Source organism: Hippocampus guttulatus, chromosome 14 (assembly GCF_054856545.1).
Source record: "Hippocampus guttulatus isolate MCC_2025c chromosome 14, RoL_Hgut_1.0, whole genome shotgun sequence".
Lineage (NCBI taxonomy): Eukaryota > Metazoa > Chordata > Actinopteri > Syngnathiformes > Syngnathidae > Hippocampus > Hippocampus guttulatus.
Genome location: NC_141274.1, coordinates 16,754,648 through 16,773,772, shown reverse-complemented (window position 1 = coordinate 16,773,772; position 19,125 = coordinate 16,754,648). Strand labels below are relative to the sequence as shown.

General features: G+C 45.9%; 1 protein-coding gene across 8 annotated transcripts in view; it reads left to right on the top strand.

Moving 5' to 3' along the window:
- mib1 (MIB E3 ubiquitin protein ligase 1) overlaps positions 1–19,125 on the top strand; it is an 89,470-nt gene that overhangs the window by 47,336 nt on the left and 23,009 nt on the right. For all 8 annotated transcript variants that reach the window (XM_086130155.1, XM_086130154.1, XM_086130153.1 and 5 more), the window contains one exon: positions 16,131–16,263. In XM_086130155.1, the coding sequence (XP_085986281.1) occupies positions 16,131–16,263 (133 nt within the window). The remainder of the gene's footprint in view (positions 1–16,130; positions 16,264–19,125) is intronic.

Below are 19,125 nucleotides of genomic sequence, written 5' to 3'. Positions count from 1 at the left end.
CTGGGGCCTTGCCACCGAGGAGCTTTTTAACCACATCAGTGACTTCAACCACAGAGATAGGAGAGCCCACCTCAGGGTCCTCAGACTCTGCTTCCTCCAAGGAAGACGTGTTGGTGGAGTTGAGGAGGTCTTCGAAGTACTCTGCCCACCGGTTCACAACATCCCGAGTCGAAGTCAGCAGTGCCCCATCCCCACTGTACACAGTGTTAGTGGTGCACTGCTTCCCCCTCCTGAGACGTCGGATGGTGGACCAGAATTTCCTCGAAGCCGTCCGGAAGTCGGCTTCCATGGCCTCACCGAACTCTTCCCACGCTCGGGTTTTTGCCTCGTCGACCACCGAAGCTGCGTTCCGCTTGGCCAGTCGATACCCGTCAGCTGCCTCTAGGGTCCCACAGGCCATAAAGGCTCGATAGGACTCCTTCTTCAGCTTGACGGCATCCCTTACTGCTGGTGTCCACCAGCGAGTACGAGGGTTGCTGCCACGACAGGCACTAACCACCTTACGGCCACAACTCAGATTGGCCGCCTCAACAATAGAGGCACGGAACATGGTCCACTCGGACTTAATGTCCCCCGTCTCCCCCGGAACATGGGAAAAGCTCTATCGGAGGTGGGAGTTGAAACTCCTTCTGACAGGGGATTCCGCCAGACGCTCCCAACAAACCCTCACAATACGTTTGGGTCTGCCAGGACGGACCGGCATCTTCCCCCACCATCGGAGCCTACTCACCACCAGGTGGTGATCAGTTGACAGCTCCGCCCCTCTCTTCACCCGAGTGTCCAAAACATGCGGCCGCAAATCCGATGATACAACCACAAGGTCGATCATCGAACTACGGTCCAGGGTGTCCTGGTGCCAAGTGCACATATGGACACCCTTATGTTTGAACAAGGTGTTCATTATGGACAGTCCGTGACGAGCACAGAAGTCCAATAACAAAACACCACTCGAGTTCTGATCGGGGGGCCCGTTCCTCCCAATCACGCCCCTCCAGGTCTCACTGTCATTGCCCACGTGAGCATTGAAGTCCCCCAGTAGAACAAGGGAGTCCCCAGCAGGAGTACTCTCCAGCACACCCTCCAAGGACTCCAAAAAGGGTGGGTATGCTGAGCTGCTGTTTGGTGCATATGCACAAACAACAGTCAGGACCCGTCCCCCCACCCGAAGGCGGAGGGAAGCAACCCTCTCGTCTACCGGTGTGAACCCCAGTGTACAGGCACTGAGCCGGGGGGCAATGAGCATGCCCACACCTGCTCTGCGCCTCTCACCATGAGCAACTCCAGAGTGGAAGAGAGTCCAACCCCTCTCCAGAGAACTAGTACCAGAACCCAGGCTGTGTGTGGAGGCAAGTCCGACTATATCCAGTCGGAACTTCTCTGCCTCACACACCAGCTCGGGCTCCTTCCCTGCCAGAGAGGTGACATTCCATGTCCCAAGAGCTAGCTTCTGCAGCCGAGGATCGGACCGCCAGGGTCCCCGTCTTTGGCTGCCGCCCAGCTCGCATTGCACCCGACCCCTTTGACCCCTCCCACGGGTGGTGAGACCATGAGAAGGGGGACCCACGTTGCCTCTTCGGGCTGAGCCCGGCCGGGCCCCATGGGTGTAGGCCCAGGCGCTCGCCAACGAGCCCCACCTCCAGCACTTCTGGACCATAAATAGAAAAAAATGGAATACATAATTAATAAGAACGTGGGAAACAGGTGTGGCTTCTTTTGACAATGCATTGATTTATATTATCTAGTGCAAAAAATGTCAAAAAAAAATCTACTTGAAATTGGAATACTAGAATGAAAATGCAACCCTTGTCACTCGCCGAAGTTTATTCAGCTGAAGACATCAAGGCACTGTCCTCCCCAATTTCACGATTTGCGATACCACGACGCGTAAAGACCACCGTAATAATCTCATTATTACAATAGACATGCACAAAAAAAAACTTTTCCACAGGACGCTTTGGCTTCCAGAAACCCGTTCTTTTCTTGCCTAATACAGGTATGTGCATCTAACTAATAAAAAAATAAAAAATAAGTACTGTGTGGTGCCTCTTCTCGCCCCCTCCGCATGCAGGCATTGTGACTTAATTGTAAACCTCCACCCACCCCTATTGCTCGAGGTACCCTAGGTTTCCATCCATTTATGAGAGCGGACGGATAGATTGGGCCGCAGGACAGGCCGACAAATGCTCCGTTGCCTGTGTGACCAATCGGAACACCCACACAGAATCGGAACGGCCACGACTGGGCAAACAGTGGCCCTGAGCCAGTAGATGAGCTCAGCGGTGTCATAGCGCTGTCTGTCCTGTGGCGTACTGAAGCATGAGGTCACTGACAGCTACGTTGCTGAAGCATATGTGGGCAGAGGGAGTCGTCCGTGTATTACATTATAGAGGGTACCCAAGGAGCTACTGTGTGTGGCATTGTGAAAATGACTAACACACGTAGAAAGGTGGTGCCATTGTGTATGGGTGTTTATTTGTGCCATTTAAAGGGCCTCAGCCAATGCAGCTCATAAATACGGTAGAGCAGAGTGATATACTCCTGAATGCAAAGCTGTCTGACATCTTTAATATTTTTTTGCCTAGTTAAAAAACAAAAACTCTTCATGAATTCATTTTATGCACTGGAATAATTATTTGGATTTATTTGCGCATATGCTTTGCCTTTTAACCATTGTGTTATTTCACAATTTTGACAGAAGAATATCATCTGTATTGATATTAAAATACTTCGAATTTAACTTATCTATTATCAGTGACCTTTCGGGCTGGGAGAAATCACATGGTTCTGCCTCATGTTGGTTTGACATCCATTTTGACTCCCATTTCTTGTAATGACATATCAATGGGACAAAATGTCAATCGTGCTTTCTCTGAAGTGTACAGTATCCATGGACCAGTATTAAATATTGATACCGAACCCAGTATGTGCAGTTAAAAAAAAACAAACTATATTCTCCTCGATGTACATCAGGCGTGGCCAACCAGTCAGAGACGAAGAGCCAAATTTTTTTACTGAGTTACTGCAAAGAGCCACATCATACCCTTCATCGCGCATGTACGTACACACACACACACACACACACACACACACTCACGCGGGTGCCCACCAGTGCACTCGCGCACATATACACGCACACCACGATGAGCAACAGTCGGAACGGGCCGAAAATGAATGAAAGCTAAAGATACAAACAAACAAATCCTTTTTTTCCCACCCATTTCCTCCTCCCACCCCTTGCGGTCGACTTGGGACCAGTTCACAGGCTCCCGGTCGATTCTGATCGACGTATTGCGCACCCCTGCCTTAAAATCAGAGGTAATTCGCTGACTAGCTTAGCGCCGTTGTTTGCGCATGCGGTGATGCAGTCATCTGATTGGTTGCCCTCTATGTCAATCAAGTAACGGGATTGATGATAGGCTGACTAGCTTAGCGCTCAGCACCGTTGTTTGCGCATGAGCGGTGATGCAGTCATCTGATTGGTTGCTCTCTATGTCAGTCAAGTAACGGGATTGATGATTGGCTGACGGAGTACGTTCTGTGAAGTTAGCGCCTTGTTTGAATGGCATCGCCACTGCCGAGGCGTTTTCGAGGCTTGTCGTGTGAGAGCCCGGGAGCCGCATTGAACCAGCCAAAGAGCCGCATGCGGCTCGCGAGACGCGGTTTGGCCACCACTGATGTACATCATCAAAATGAGGTATTGTTTTGGGGGTTTTTTTGTTATTTTTTCAAACCTGAAAATTTTTCAGCTCAACTTTCGGTTAGACGACATTTTCTCTTTAAGAGCGACGCTTGTGTTTTCATTTAAATGTGTATTTGTGTGATTACATTTCAAAAACACTGTTTGCTATTTCAGTTTCTCTTCCCTCTAGATATTCTAATTCCATCAAGTTGTTAACAACACTTGAACAGTATTCTAGTGTGGTGTGTAGGGACCAATTCTTAATTTTTTATGGATTCGATTAACGTGCAAAATCCTGTGTGGTGATATTTTCAATGTTCGTCAGTTATGTGGGCTTTTAGTAATTCTAATGTACACAGAGAGATGGCTACGTTGCGCTCCCAAACAAAAGCTAAACTGATGAATAATGCAGGCCACGATACCTCGGTAACGCGTATGGACGCCAAAGTCAGAGCGGGTCCCATCTAAATGCACTCTGACAGGTCAGACAGGCTGAGAATATTTGCATGATTTGTCCCAGTCAGGCAGGTATTAAGGTAGAATTTGCGAGAGAAAAATTTTCATCACGCTCTCTGTAGGTGTACGTATTAAATTTCTTTGTGGCCTTATCTACACAATGCATTAATTCTGCTTCCATTTCCCTCTCTCAGTTAACATGTTAGCTGCATGACATTTTGTGCATGAGACCTGCTGCCTCAGTGTTTTTCTTTTTTTGGGAGGGGGCGGGAAGCGTTGCTGCTGATACAAGACCCTTTGATCCCTCTTATTTCCCACTGTGAACAATAGATTCTAATTACCGAGTTGCTTCCGCCACAGCGTCCTCGTCTGCTTAAACAGGAGGAGCCTTATTTTTCCCATTTACTTAATTGGAGCAACTTGTCGTGTCACTTTGGATATCTACTTCCAGTTCGCTACCTCCCACTTCTACAATTTTGAGCTGCTTTTCTGCTCGCAAAGAGAAAGTTGCATCATGTGTGACTGCATCGTTTTCGAGGGAGTCTCATTTGTTTGAGGGCCATAACTTTCTATGTGAGGGATGGGTACTAAAGAACACTGTTTGCTATTTAAGTTTGCTATGGACCAATTTGTGTCGGTATTCCCAAGCACCAATTCACATGTTTCGGTTCTGAAGCCCGTATGACTGAGTGGGAGTAGAAAAGTCGATTTTCCATGGCGCACCTGAGCACAGCATTGCACGCACATCAGAGTAATGACGTCACCCTTATGAAGTCTCTTATAGCGATAGGGAAGTCTCGCACTTCCTAGCATGCTTGGTTGAGCATGTTAGGTGGACCTCTCGGTGCTGACCATGTCCCCGCATAGCGTGCGGGGCTGAAAGGGAGCAGGTTGCCGTGAATCCCGGCCGCGTCTCCCGCCTCTTCCCGGCGACTACACTGCACATTCAATCTTCTGTGTCCCACCAAATCGCATCATCCTGGACATGCGCGACTTTACCATTGTTTCAAGAAACAGTATATACAATATGTTTTTGAACAATACTTGTCAGGATCATATTTCACATACAGGGTCAGGCAAAATGATCTCACACATTTGTAGGTGAAATAAAAGTCCAATAAAGTGAAGAAACAAACAAGTGTTTTTATTTTCAAAAAGTACATATAATGCTGTTTCTTCTTGCTGCATTCTGTTTCATTATGTTTTAAAAATTAAGTGGCGTTCTGGCAGTGCGAGGTCGGCCGTTTGATTTTCGTTTCAATGCAGATTCAGTAGCTCTGAAGTTGGTAACCTATAACAAGATCGTGTTTCAAGCTGGTACGGGATCATGTCGACCAAGATTGAAGTGCAAACGGAACTTGTTGTGTTGCAGTTACATATTCGTTTGTTTTGAGAAACGTTTCCACAATGAAAGTGCAATGCTCACCAGTCGAATTCATGGCCGCAACTGAAAAAGAAATGAAAAACAATACGCATTATAAAGAAACAAAGCAAAATGGAATCATGTGGGGAAAAAATGGAAGTATATGTACTTTTTGAAAATAAAAACACTTTTTTGTTTCTTTACTTTATTTGCCTTTTATTTAACCTACAAATGTGTCAGATCATTTTGCCTGACCCTGTATAATTTCACATGTGTGGAATAAGAGAAGCTTGTGTCCAAAATGTAGTGAGCGCGGTGAAATAACGAAAGCTTGTGGCCAAAATGTAGCGGGCATTCAAAAAAAGGAATTAGATCCCAACAATTATTCCCTCTGTTCTTGTTCACGTCCACTTCCAACTGTCATTTTTGGCTCCATTTCAGACCATGGTAGATTTGAACTCATTACACAGTGTGCGGCTGGCCTTGCATTCTTGATAAATAACTGCAAAAGGACTGAAGATAACACCATTATAATTATTTATCTGTGTTTCATGTATTACTTTAACTTCATTCCTTGAGTTGTTCATTCGAAAGATATTTGCGTCGCACTTCATCTTTTTTAATATTTATTGTTTCTATTATTTATACTCTGTTATTTGTAAAATGTTATTACCTTTTATTTTTACTCCATCTTCAGGCTCAAATCGTGTTTTTTATTAATAAAATGTTTTGTCTTTATACGGTATATGTGTGTGTATGTGTATATATATATATATATAAAAAATTCAGCTCATTCAGCTCGGGTCCTCTACCAGAGGCCAGGAAGCTTGAGGGTTCTGCGCAGTATCCTTGCTGTTCCCAGCACTGCACATTTCTGGACTGAGATGTCCGATGTTGTTCCCGGGATCTGTTGCAACCACTCATCTAGTTTGGGAGTCACTGCCCCGAGTGCTCCGACCACCACAGGCACGACTGTCACTTTTACCTTCCAGGCTCTCTTCAGCTCCTCTCTGAGCCCTTGGTATTTCTCGAGTTTGTCGTGTTCCTTCTTTCTGATGTTTCCATCACTTGGGACCGCTACATCCACTACAACGGCTTTCTTCTGCCCTTTATCTATGATCACGATATCTGGTTGGTTCGCCATTACCATCTTGTCAGTCTGGATCTGGAAGTCCCACAGGATCTTCGCTCTGTCATTCTCTGCCACCTTCGGAGGTGTTTCCCATTTTGACCTTGGGGTTTCCAGTCCATACTCCGCACAGATGTTTCGGTAGACAATGCAAGCCACCTGGTTATGGCGTTCCATGTAGGCTTTCCCTGCCAGCATCTTACACCCTGCAGTTATGTGTTGGATCGTCTCAGGTGCCTCTTTGCACAACCTACACCTTGGGTCTTGTCTGGTGTGGTATATCTGGGCCTCAATGGCTCTGGTGCTCAGGGCCTGCTCCTGAGCAGCCAGGATGAGTGCCTCTGTGCTGTCCTTCAGGCCAGCCCTCTCTAGCCACTGATAGGACTTCTTGAGATCGGCCACTTCAGTTATGGTGCGGTGGTACATCCCGTGTAGGGGCTTGACCTCCCATGATGGTCCCTCTTCCAGCGCCTCATCTTCTGTTCCCCATTGTCTGAGACATTCTCTGAGTACGTCATCCGTTGGAGCCTTCTCCTTGATGTATTCATGGAGCTTGGATGTTTCATCCTGGACAGTGGCTCTCACACTCACTAGTCCCCGGCCTCCTTCCTTTCGGCTTGCGTACAGTCTCAGGGTGCTGGATTTGGGATGGAACCCTCCATGCATGGTTAGGAGCTTTCGGGTCTTAACGTCCGTGGTCTGAATCTCTTCCTTTGGCCACCTTATTATTCCTGCAAGGTATCTGATCACTGGCAGGGCATAGCTGTTTATTGCCCGGGTCTTATTCTTGCCATTGAGCTGGCTTCTTAGGACTTGCCTCACTCGCTGGAGGTATTTGGCCGTAGCCGCTTTCCTTGTTGCCAGTTCGAGGTTGCCATTGGCTTGTGGTATACCGAGGTACTTGTAGCTGTCCTCAATGTCTGCTATTGTTCCTTCAGGGAGTGAGACCCCTTTAGTGCGGACTACCTTTCCTCTCTTAGTCACCATCTGACTACATTTCTCAAGCCCGAATGACATCCCGATGTCGCTGCTGTAGATCCTGGTTGTGTGGATCAGGGAGTCTATGTCCCTTTCGCTCTTAGCATACAGCTTTATGTCATCCATGTAGAGGAGGTGACTGATTGTAGCTCCATTTCTGAGGCGGTATCCATAGCCTGTTTTGGTGATTATTTGGCTTAGGGGGTTCAGTCCTATGCAGAACAGCAGTGGGGAGAGTGCATCACCTTGGTATATGCCACATTTGATGGACACTTGGGTAAGTGGCTTGCCATTGGGTTCCAATGTGGTTTTCCACATCCTCATCGAGTTCGCAACAAAGGCTCTTAGGGTCCTGTTCACCTTATACAACTCCAAGCATTCAGTGATCCATGTATGTGGCATCGAGTCATAGGCTTTCTTGTAATCAATCCAGGCTGTGCACAGGTTGGTACGTCGGGACCTGCAGTCTTGTGCCACTGTTCTGTCAACCAGGAGCTGATGTTTGGCTCCTCTGGTATCTCTACCAATGCCCTTCTGTGCTTCGCTCATGTATTGATCCATGTGTCCACTTATCTTAGCCGCAATGATGCCTGACATGAGCTTCCATGTTGTGGAGAGACAGGTTATTGGCCGATAGTTGGATGGGACTGCACCCTTTGAGGGATCCTTCATGATCAGGATAGTTCGCCCTTCGGTTAGCCATCCTGGGTGAGTCTCATCCCTCAGCAGCTGGTTCATTTGTGCTGCTAGGCGCCCATGGAGTGCTGTGAGTTTCTTTAACCAGTAGGTGTGGACCTGGTGCTGTCCAGTTCTTCATATCTGAGACTCTTTTCTGTATGTCTGCCACTGTTATGGTAACTGGGTTCTGTTCAGGGAGGTTGCTGTGCTCCTCTCTCAGGGTCACCAGCCATTGTGCACTGCTGTTATATGCAACCTCCTTCTCCCATATGCCTTTCCGGTACCTTTCAGTTTCCAGTCTTGGTGGGTCAGCTCTGTTGTTAGGACCCTGCCACTGAGCGTACACCTTCGCGGGTTGTGTTGCAGGCTGATTGGACGCTCTAAATTGTCCCTAGGTGTGAGTGTGGGCGTGAATGGTTGTTCGTCTCTGTGTGCCCTGCGATTGGCTGGCAACTGATTCAGGGTGTCCCCGCCTATTGCCCGAAGACGGCTGGGATAGGCTCCAGCACCCCCCGCGACCCTAGTGAGGATCAAGCGGTTCGGAAAATGGATGGATGGATGGATATATATATATATATAAAATACATTTATAAATTCTGAAGTTCGGAAAATTGGCACCATTGAGTATTGATATCAATTTCAAGGTACAGAGATTAGGATCATAACCGGCCATATGGTGACAGTGTCACAGGCTGTCAAATGAAGGACCTTGACAGCGACCAAATAAACCACTGCTATGTAAAGTTCCTCCGCAGATCTATTTACTTTCCCCAAAAAAATTAGTCACTCAATCTAAAATGCCAATCACAGCTACTTAGCTAAAGCGTGGCACGCATACTGATTTTCAACATCTGTTTTTTTTTTTTTAATGTTAGATACTCCACACAGTAGATGAGGAAAATGTAGAACCTCATCCAACTTTAACGCAGCTTATCTGGATTCTCTGCCCTGTCCCTTTTCAATGCGGGTTGGAAGGAAATGTCACCTAAACAGTCCTCACACCACACGATCGCTCAGGACAGTCTTTCCGAGACATCCAAAAAAACATTTTTTCTTTTGTTCTAAGTTATGTAAATTTTCTCCACAGTTTTTTTGTAGAATGAAAAAGCCCCCCGAAGAATAATAAGAATAAAGAAACTTCGGACTTTCACACCATATGCTCAGACCTAATTTCATGCTGGCACACCACAAAGAATGCTGACGACCGCCCCTGTGAGATGCTGGCTGGACAAAATGGGGCTTAGTGTTGGAATTTCTGTATTTTCCATCAGTCATCCCGAGGCTAAGGAAGTACAGCTTTCACCAAAAGCATATTTTCACCTCTTAATGATTAAGAGACAGGAATGCAAATGCACAGCATTTGCCACGTGGCCCGAGACTCTTGCATGTTTGGGCTCTCGTTGTCATGTTCACATCCGCACAGGCCGTAACATCCGACTCTTCAAATTCATTCCCGTACAATAATGAGCTCAGGTTTCTAAGCAGAACTGGGAACACGGAATATGCACCAATAGCACAATATTCTGTTGACACGCTGCCCATCTGAGTGGCATCAGAGATACTCGGAACAGAGAGCACAATGTGTGCATATTGACCAGAGAGACTCAGTTTCATGAATGCAAATTCTTCATTGCAGCAAGAGTAGGTACTTGAAAGCAGCTTGCTTTAGCTTGCTGTGGGTTGTAGTACAGTATCTTATGAAGAGCTCTTCGTATAAAAGTCAAGGGAGGGTATCCTTTGATCTTTTCTTTTTTTCCAAGTGTATTTCGTTAACTCCATCCCCATGTCAAGAAATAAAATATGAAACACGAATAAAAGTTGGTTAGTTTCAGGACAATGGAGCATTCAGGATTAAATTGAGCATCGCCATCCAATGACATCCTTCTGTAATCAATCTTTATAGTGCCTGTAAAGTGAAAATAAATGACTTCTAAATTTGACACATCCCAGAGTATAGGTAACGAGCCTGGCAAATTTAAATGATAAAAAAATAAATAAATCACATACATAAAGCCTCAAAATCAAGCTTTTGTTCCTACTCTCAAATGCTGTCCAAATTCCAAAGCCACAGTCCAGACGCCGCCTACCAAGTCAGACTTTAAAAAAATTTAAAAAAACATCTCCCTCTCCTGGTTCTTCCGCCTTTTCTCTGTTTTACGTGTATGCAATCACAGCCAACAACACGGTGCTCTAAAGTGGCCATTCCAATGTCCCATCCAAAAATAAGATGCCTTATAAGGGTGTACGCAAAGCTAGCAAGCTAACTGAATGATGCAATTGTGAACCCTTATTGTCTAGTCTTGGTGGTCGTATTTGGTGGAAGCGGGGCCTTGGTAAATTTGATCTAAACAAGATACCAAGTTTTTAAATAGATGTAAATTTGGCTACCTTAAACTAAATTGTGCTCTCTAGCATCAGTTGTTAAATATAGCAATCAACCAATGAAAACGTAAAACTTGATCATAGCATCATGTTTAGAATCTCCAGCTAAATTTCCCATTTAACTGAATTGTTCACGTATCACAAATATGATTTCATACATTACATATACCCATATAGTCTACACTATACATTATTGCTGGTGCAGAAATGAAATTGAAGCTGTGGAGTGTGAAGTGTGCTAAGACAGTAGCATGAGAGAGTAATTGGGCCATCCTGAACCAATGGGATATTAACGCGCCATCGGCCCTTTCGGACTTGCCACTGCCGTCTTCATAAATGAATCAGGACGTCCCAACGCACCAGGTGATTTAAGGCTAATTAAAGCTTAGCCTTTCCATACCCCCACCTACTTGTACCGTGGATGTCAGGCCGTTTTATTTGGCCACTTGCAAACAACCTTCAAGGTACGGACAATGGACTGATAACCAAGATGTCCCGGGAACGCACTCGTCGCATCAGCCCCCCGTTACCACCACTCGTTCAGTTTATGCAAATAATGCCTAATAAAAGCGCACCAACCCGGGAGCCTGAGGTATCGGCGGCAGGGGAAGGTCACATTGTATTGGGAAATTATTCTCTTCACAGCCTGGTAATGAAAAGTCTACAGAGCGGAGCCCGCCAAGTTCTTGTCTCCCAGCGCCTGTGCTGCACCGGTGATTCAAATGCGGCCCGCCTTGATTTACTCCGTCCACCGCCGTGCAGACAATGGCTATGTGGGATGGCCCTGATGAAGTGAGGCGCTAGATCGAATAGACTGCATGGGAATCGGAGGTCATGGTCAGAGTGCCATTTAGTATTCGTATCGGCCATATCAGCACAAACATTCTCATGTGATTGGAAATGCTTTTTTGCTGGAAGATGTAAATTCTGGCTCTGTGTCCTCGACCATTCAATCTCCAAGCAGTTGAAGTTGTTGTGTAAACATACTCTTGGACACCTAATTGAACAGCAATCAAAAGGAGAAATTTCCATTCAAAGGAACTCTGGAAGAAATATATTGACAGCCCAACTTGGCACGCTAAGGCAGGCCCGATTAAGTTCAGCAAATGTAAATATTTTGACATAACCATCTCCCAAAGTCCACTTCACAGCTCAGTGAAGGATCTCAATTTGTCTTGGATATTGTTTATTTACTCCCCACAAGGTCAACTATAAACTTGGCCTTGTGCTTTTCCGTTTAAGGTTTTGATAGACTTAATCCCCCGTAATGGCAAGACTGCATTTATTTAAATCTCATTGTACCCTTTTGTTTTTCAAAGCAGGATTGGCAGTTCTCTGTGAATAATTTTTTGAGATTGTTCCTGCGCGTGAGGACATAGTTGATGGCTTAAAATATGCCAACCACGTCTCATATGTCAGAGTAACCATATGGTTTCATGCCGCCCTTATTCTCGGGATGTTGATTGTGCCAGTCCTGACCACATTTTTCACTCTTCACTTCCTCTTCTAATATCGGCCACTGACGAGCACACAGATGGTTGTCACGACGGCGGATGGGACACCAGCACACAAAGCCGCTTCACTCGTCTGGCATGCGGTGACAAACAGCGGCGTCCCGGTCAATGACAAATTGCAGACCCGAGACAAGCGTTCTCCTCAGTGGCACGCTCCTGAGGGACTTGTGAAGATCTCTCGCAGGGTGACCCACTTTCACAGCGTCTTCCAATTTGCCCTTAGAAACAAACATGGCCTCCTGCTGTCATGGAGACCCTTCCTGGTTTTGTGGTCTGCATGGACAACTCACGGATAAATATATCCATGTCATTAATCCATCAACCGCTTAATACCCCCTTGATGTGAATTCTTCATTGTATGAGGTCCTTTCAGATGAACTATGATTCTTCTGTGACATTTTTGAATGACGGGCAACCAGTCCAGAGTGTGCGTGTGTGTGTGCGCGCGCGCGCGCGTGTGTGTGGCTTCACCTATTTGCTGATCTTTATGATTTTTTTTTTTTATAACTTTGTTGATTTATTTTATTGCTTGCTTTTTGGGGTGGGGCAAACCCTAATTTTATGTGGAAACCACTGACTGGCAGTTGATGAGCAGTTTTTCAGGAATTTGGGGGTTTCAAATAAATATAGCTCCCAATGCATTTATAATGGCCATCCTTAGACTACTGTGCGTCTGCGTTTATGTTGTTGGGGGTTTTTTTTCCCTGCAATGGTAGATTTGCAGAGCTTAATGTCTTGTTGTGTGGAGAGGATTTGACTGGGATGTCGATGGTCCACTTCAATTGTGTTCGGCTGTGTCACTCGGTGTGTGGCTGGCCTAAGACACCATGCCTTTCAAAATGAATTTCTTTCACAAAAAAGCCCCCATTAAGTACTACTAAGTCACAAGGAATGGCACCGGTGAATTTGGGCAAAACGGAACGTCGCCTTCACCATTGGTATTTGAGTGTACGGATTTACAGTTTAATCATGTCTTTTCGGTCTAAGCTGACTAAAGAAGTGTAACGTACAAGCACTCAGAATGGCTTTCATGTTCTAGCTTCAAGCGACACTCTAACGTGACAAGGCCTTTTCTTGCATAATTTGCTTGTCTAAGTCCCGGAGTAAGAAGCTCCTTTCCGGAGGAAGCTCGACAGATTGAATTAGTCAAAAGTGTCCCCCTCCTCCACATGAGAGGTTAAATCTACTGTAGGAGAGCAAATAGTTCTCTGTAACAAAGGCGATGTGTGTTGAATGTATGATGAGTCGGGAGGGGCGCGGTTGCCATCGCGTTTAAGCGGCGCACCTCTGCATTAAGTAGTTGAAGATGGCTGCAAGCAATGCAGGTGCAATAGGGGTGAGGGAGAGAGAGAGAAAGAGAGAGCTATGCTGCACTGTTCATCACTGCAGCAGTACAGCAGCTACATGTCTGCACGGAGATTCCTCGTGCCGGCCCCTCGAGTGGTCATGCTGATGAGGCAAAAGCCCACCATCCTGATTACCTCGGCAAACATGTCATCCTTGAATTTCTTTCATTTTTCATTGACTATCCTGTGTGCGCCCCCCCCCCCCCCCATCACCCGTGTGTGTCCCCTCCGTACGGACCCTCCATCATAAACAGCCCACATATGGGCTACTTGGCTATATTTAAGAGTAAAAGAATAAGAATGCCGCAGTTCAAAGATATGCTCTGCATGATTCTTGGGCACTAATCAAGGTCACAAGTGTTACTCCTGTCCTGGCCGCTTTAATGCTTATTGAAGGTACAGCGTGTTCTTACCCACAAATGGGATCAGTGTGATCCTACCAGTCTTTTACTTAGATTTGTTATTTTCAATTCAATTTCACACCTTCTTTGGGCAAAATACACAGCCCTTCAAATTGCACAATCACACCCTTCCCTCTACATTGGATGAGTCTTTTTTATTTCGTGTTCATTTGTTTTCAGATTCAAACATAAAGTCTGGCGGTATGTAGAGAGAGTGACTTCAAGCTGCAATGCATTGTAACTAAATTGTTGTCATTCGAAGTTTACTATCTATGGTTTTATTTATAACACAGCGCGTCTTCCTTCATTTTACTCAGTTTTGCAGTGTGCACGCAAATGACCTTCAGTTGAGCAGAAGCAACCGCCTCCCCTTCATACCACATCAGGGCACTTAAGTTAAAGCGCAGCGTGTAAACAATATTGATTTTGCCTCCCGATGAGAGATACTTTGGTGGGTCACAAAAAAGCAACAAACGGCTTTCCCCTTTTTTCTGGAGTGAAACAGGGCTGCTCTCCGGATCTCCATTTTGTTTAAAGAAAAAAAAGAAAATCCTAATTGTTAAAAAAATAAATAAAAGCAAGCTTTATGTTGTCATTTTTTTACGGGTACGGGGTGTCTTCTGTTTACAATGAGATTCCATCCATTTGTCAGCCTAAGCAGAATTTGTGCATACATTTGTACCATTCATTTTGGTCTATCACCATCAGTTATGCTAAGTCAGATGCGAAGTCATAATTAGAGTAAATATTCTCATGCAAAGCACTTTAAGATCCTAAATATAAAACAATCAAATGAAAAGTATCCAGTATATGAAAGTAGCCAAGTCTGCCTTCTTGTCCCACATGACTCCGTATTGCTGTGCTAACTAGTTCACTGTGCAACATTCATGACCTCATAACATCGAAATGTTGGTACTCTATATTTTGAATTTTTTGATGACAAGACTCCTCTGAGCTTTTATTCATTTTAACAATTGAATGGCGGTCTGGATCACATTCGCTGGTCCGTGGCCCACCAGCTGTACATTGCCGACCTCTCGTATGGAGCTGTCAAAATAGCCTGTTAGTTCACAAAAAGGTAATTTGTCACTCGCCGTGCATAACCTCAACACATCATGCTATAAATATTTATACTGAAAACACTTCGAGATCATATAAGACCGTATGAAAAAAACAAATGGAAAATCGTAAGTTTGGCCGGAACTGAACGTGTCTTATGTGGCCTGACAAGGTATTCTCACACTGCTGTGCAGACTAGTTAATTTTGCCGCACTTCAAAACTCGAAATGTAATTGTTACAGTCAATATTTGAATGAAAAACACTTGTAGATAATAGATATTAAAGAATCAGACCAATAATAATATGGTGGTGATTTCATTGGCTACCAGGACTGTCTTTCACCTCCGACCCCCCACCCCCGCCACCCCTCCCCATTCACTCAATTTAAAGACGAGAGCTGATGGCCATTATTTGTTTTGATAATAAACCGCCTGCAACAATAAACTGACCGCCGACAACCTTGAATCCTATGGACAGTAAAAGTACGTTTTTGTGCTGAACCAGGATCAAAATCAAGCCGTTAAACTGTGACTTATGGTGATTTCAGCGTAAAATATCAATGCATTGCTTCATGGCATTGCGAGTTGTCGTTTCCAACATAAGCAGCTCATAAATGTGTTTGTCATAAGAAGCGGGGAACACAGATCCGTGGAAACATTTTGAAATATTAAACGTACGCGTACAGCATCCAGTGAGAGCTGTGAAAGCATAGATTTATGTCTCCTGCACTAAATCTGTCATTTTGCTGCATATTTGTATGGAATACTTTGCCTGGAAAACAGTTTTTTATTATGGAAATGTGACAGTTGTCATCAGACGGCCCTGATTAAGCTTCGTGCGAGCTGTAAATAAGGGCGCTGCTGGGAGAGCCACACGTCCTTTAAGTTGATTAAATGCGCTTTTAGCCATGTATGAAAATGGAATGCAGTGCAAATGGATCATGCTGTGTATCTGATGTTCGAAACTTGCAAACTTTTTGTTTACATCACCTCAATCGATCCCTGCCGTTTAATATTTAGACACGGCTGGATTAATTTTGACTTTTCCGATCATTAATTGAGACCTTTTGCCCAATTGATTTGAGCGCTTTCCCTTAACTCGTCCGCTCACCGTTCCTTTTTTTTTTTTCCTCGTCTCTTTGCAGTGCAATGCGCGTGTTGCTATCCAAACTGCCTCGGCCCTGGATCGTGGACGAGAAGAAGGACGACGGCTACACGGCACTGCACCTGGCGGCCCTCAACAACCATGTGGAGGTGGCAGAGCTGTTAGTTCATCAGGTAATGATGAGCGAGCCACTGGGCCTCTTGCTCATTTCAGTGCTTGACGAAAGATGCGGCAACTGCGCTCTCGGCAGCCAGCCGCCGTGTACTAGGTCACTTTTCTTTTTTTTAATTGAATCCATATGGTTTGTGGGGCCTCCAGGGGTGTTCTTTAAGGCCATGTACCCTCCTCTGCATGCAATCGTAGCTTCACCGCCTCCTTCCCCCCTTTGTTTAAGACAAACAGGGGTTTGCTGCAAAAGTCACCTGACGAAGCAGCAACTGGGTTATTTAGGATAAGGTGTGCAGCAGGAATATAGCTGCAATGTACCCCACCTGCGCTTGGAAACTTCACCACCCCCCCCCCCCCTCCCCATAATTCTCCGCAACGGGCTGTTTCACAGCGATGCTTCAGCCTCCTGTTTAGCGCTCATGCGGCGCGCACTGCAGATTCCCCCAGCTACCCAGCCAGCCAGTCTTATTTCTTGCAGAATTAATTAGCAAACTGATCACAATCATTAGCACATCTTCTCAGCTGAGCAGTTTGCAATTTTGGGAGTAACAAGCACACATTGTGTTATTTCTTTATTTAGTTCTATTTATTTTTACACCTAGCCCGTTTGCCCTTCTTGTGACAGACAAGGTTAAAGAAACAGAAGGTTCTGTTATGGTGCATGGAGCATGAGTGTTTTGGCTATTTTTCATCAATCAAAAATTTATTTTTTGCGTGTTTATAGTTGGGCGGCTCGGTGTTCCAGTGGTTGGCGCATCGGCCTCACAGTGCAGAGGCCGTGGGTTCGATCCTGGCTCCGGCCTTCCTGTGTGGAGTTTGCATGTTCTCCCCGTGCCTGCTTGGGTTTTCTCCGGGTACTCTGGTTTCCTCCCACATTCCAAAAACATGCATGGCAGGCCGATTGAACACACTAAATTGTCCCGAGGTGTGAGTGTGAGCGCGGATGGTTGTTCGTCTCTGTGTGCCCTGTGATTGGCTGGCAACCGGTTCAGCCAGTGTTTTGTGTAAACTAATTCATGTGTGATCGGCCAGGTACGGTCCCACCGCAATGTTCAAATATCTAGACAGGCAAGCTGAATTACGTGCAATAGACGCAAGTGTTAGGAACACGTTCAAGTGGTCATAGCTTGAGGAAAAGGACTTGAACTGAGATGTTTTTTCCAACTACATTAGAAAGATTGACACACCTGGTAAGTCAGTTATTTATATATATATATATATATATATATATAAAAATAACTGAATCTCCAGGCAGCTGGATAGCTCAGTTGGTAAGGTATCGGTTTTGGCATACGGGAGACAGTGGTTCGAATCCCGCTTGGGGCAAAAAATGAGCACATAACACCATCCAGTGTGGGTCCTTGGGCAAGATCCTTCACGCTAATGCCTACCTCATACAATGATGAGAGACAATAAAATGAATGACATGCCGGCTCAGACGTCGCCCGGCCAAACAAGGTCTGCGTCAGGTGCTGGGGAACCAGAGCACCTTGATGAAAAATGGGCGACTGGAACAAAGCGGAGATGGGCGAGATGCGATAACATGGCTCTGTTGGAATGCTACTACTCAAGCAACCATAATCAGAGGGGTTACATGCAGAGAATGTGGGCTAAATGGTTACTTCGAAACCCACAGTCACGGTTGACCACGAAACAACTAGTAACTCAGTGTTCCAACATCCACAAACGGCAACTGCTGTCACAACTTGAGATTGATGAGGTACGCAGGTTCCATGGTGAAGGGCCCCAGGCTGCCAGATCAGAGGAGGAGGTCATACCAGAGATTGGGAGGCAAGCCCCAATGAATGCAGATGATGACATCGGGAGGCCAGCCCCAATGAATGAAATGCTGAGCGAGGCAGCAACTGACCTGAAAGCTAAGATCATGGCGAGAATGAAAGCTGGGCAACCTAGAAACCGATTACAACAGCTATGTGAAGTACCACCTGAAAGTCTCATGGAAAGTGTGAATGCAGCACTGAGGGCGATCCCGACCGTAACGATCACGGAAACCAATGAGCTGATATACGCTTCAGCATCAGTGATCCTTGAGATGCTTGGCTTTAAGAGCAACCATGGAAGCCATGAGATACGTTACCCACCATGGAAAAGACGGTTGGAGGCTAAGATCAAGGCGGCTCGGAAAGATGTGAGTCAATTGACGGAGGCCCAGAGAGGTGTGATGAAAAGGCCGAGACCCGAGAGGTACATCCAGATGACCATACCTGAAGCACTCGAAACTGCCAAACAAAGGCTCCAAGCCTTGTCCAGCCGCCTAAAGCGGTACACGAAAGAGAATGAGGCCAGACGAATAAACAGGCTGTTCGCAACACAACCTGCGAAAGTGTACGCTCAGTGGCAGGGTCCTAACAACAGAGCTGACCCACCAAGACTGGAAACTGAAAGGTACTGGAAGGCATATGGGAGAAGGAGGTTGCACATAACAGCAGTGCACAATGGCTGGTGACCCTGAGAGAGGAGCACAGCAACCTCCCTGAACAGAACCCAGTTACCATAACAGTGGCAGACATACAGGAAAGAGTCTCAGATATGAAGAACTGGACAGCACCAGGCCCGGACATGGTCCACACCTACTGGCTAAAGAAACTCACATGAGCGCCTAGCAGCACAAATGAACCAGCTGCTGAGGGATGGGACTCACCCAGGATGGCTAACCGAAGGGCGAACGATCCTGATCATGAAGGATCCCTCAAAGGGTGCAGTCCCATCCAACTATCGGCCAATAACCTGTCTCTCCACAACATGGAAGCTCATGTCAGGCATCACTGCGGCTAAGATAAGTGGACACATGGATCAATACATGAGCGAAGCACAGAAGGGTGTTCTTCTTATGCTGATGTTTGGTG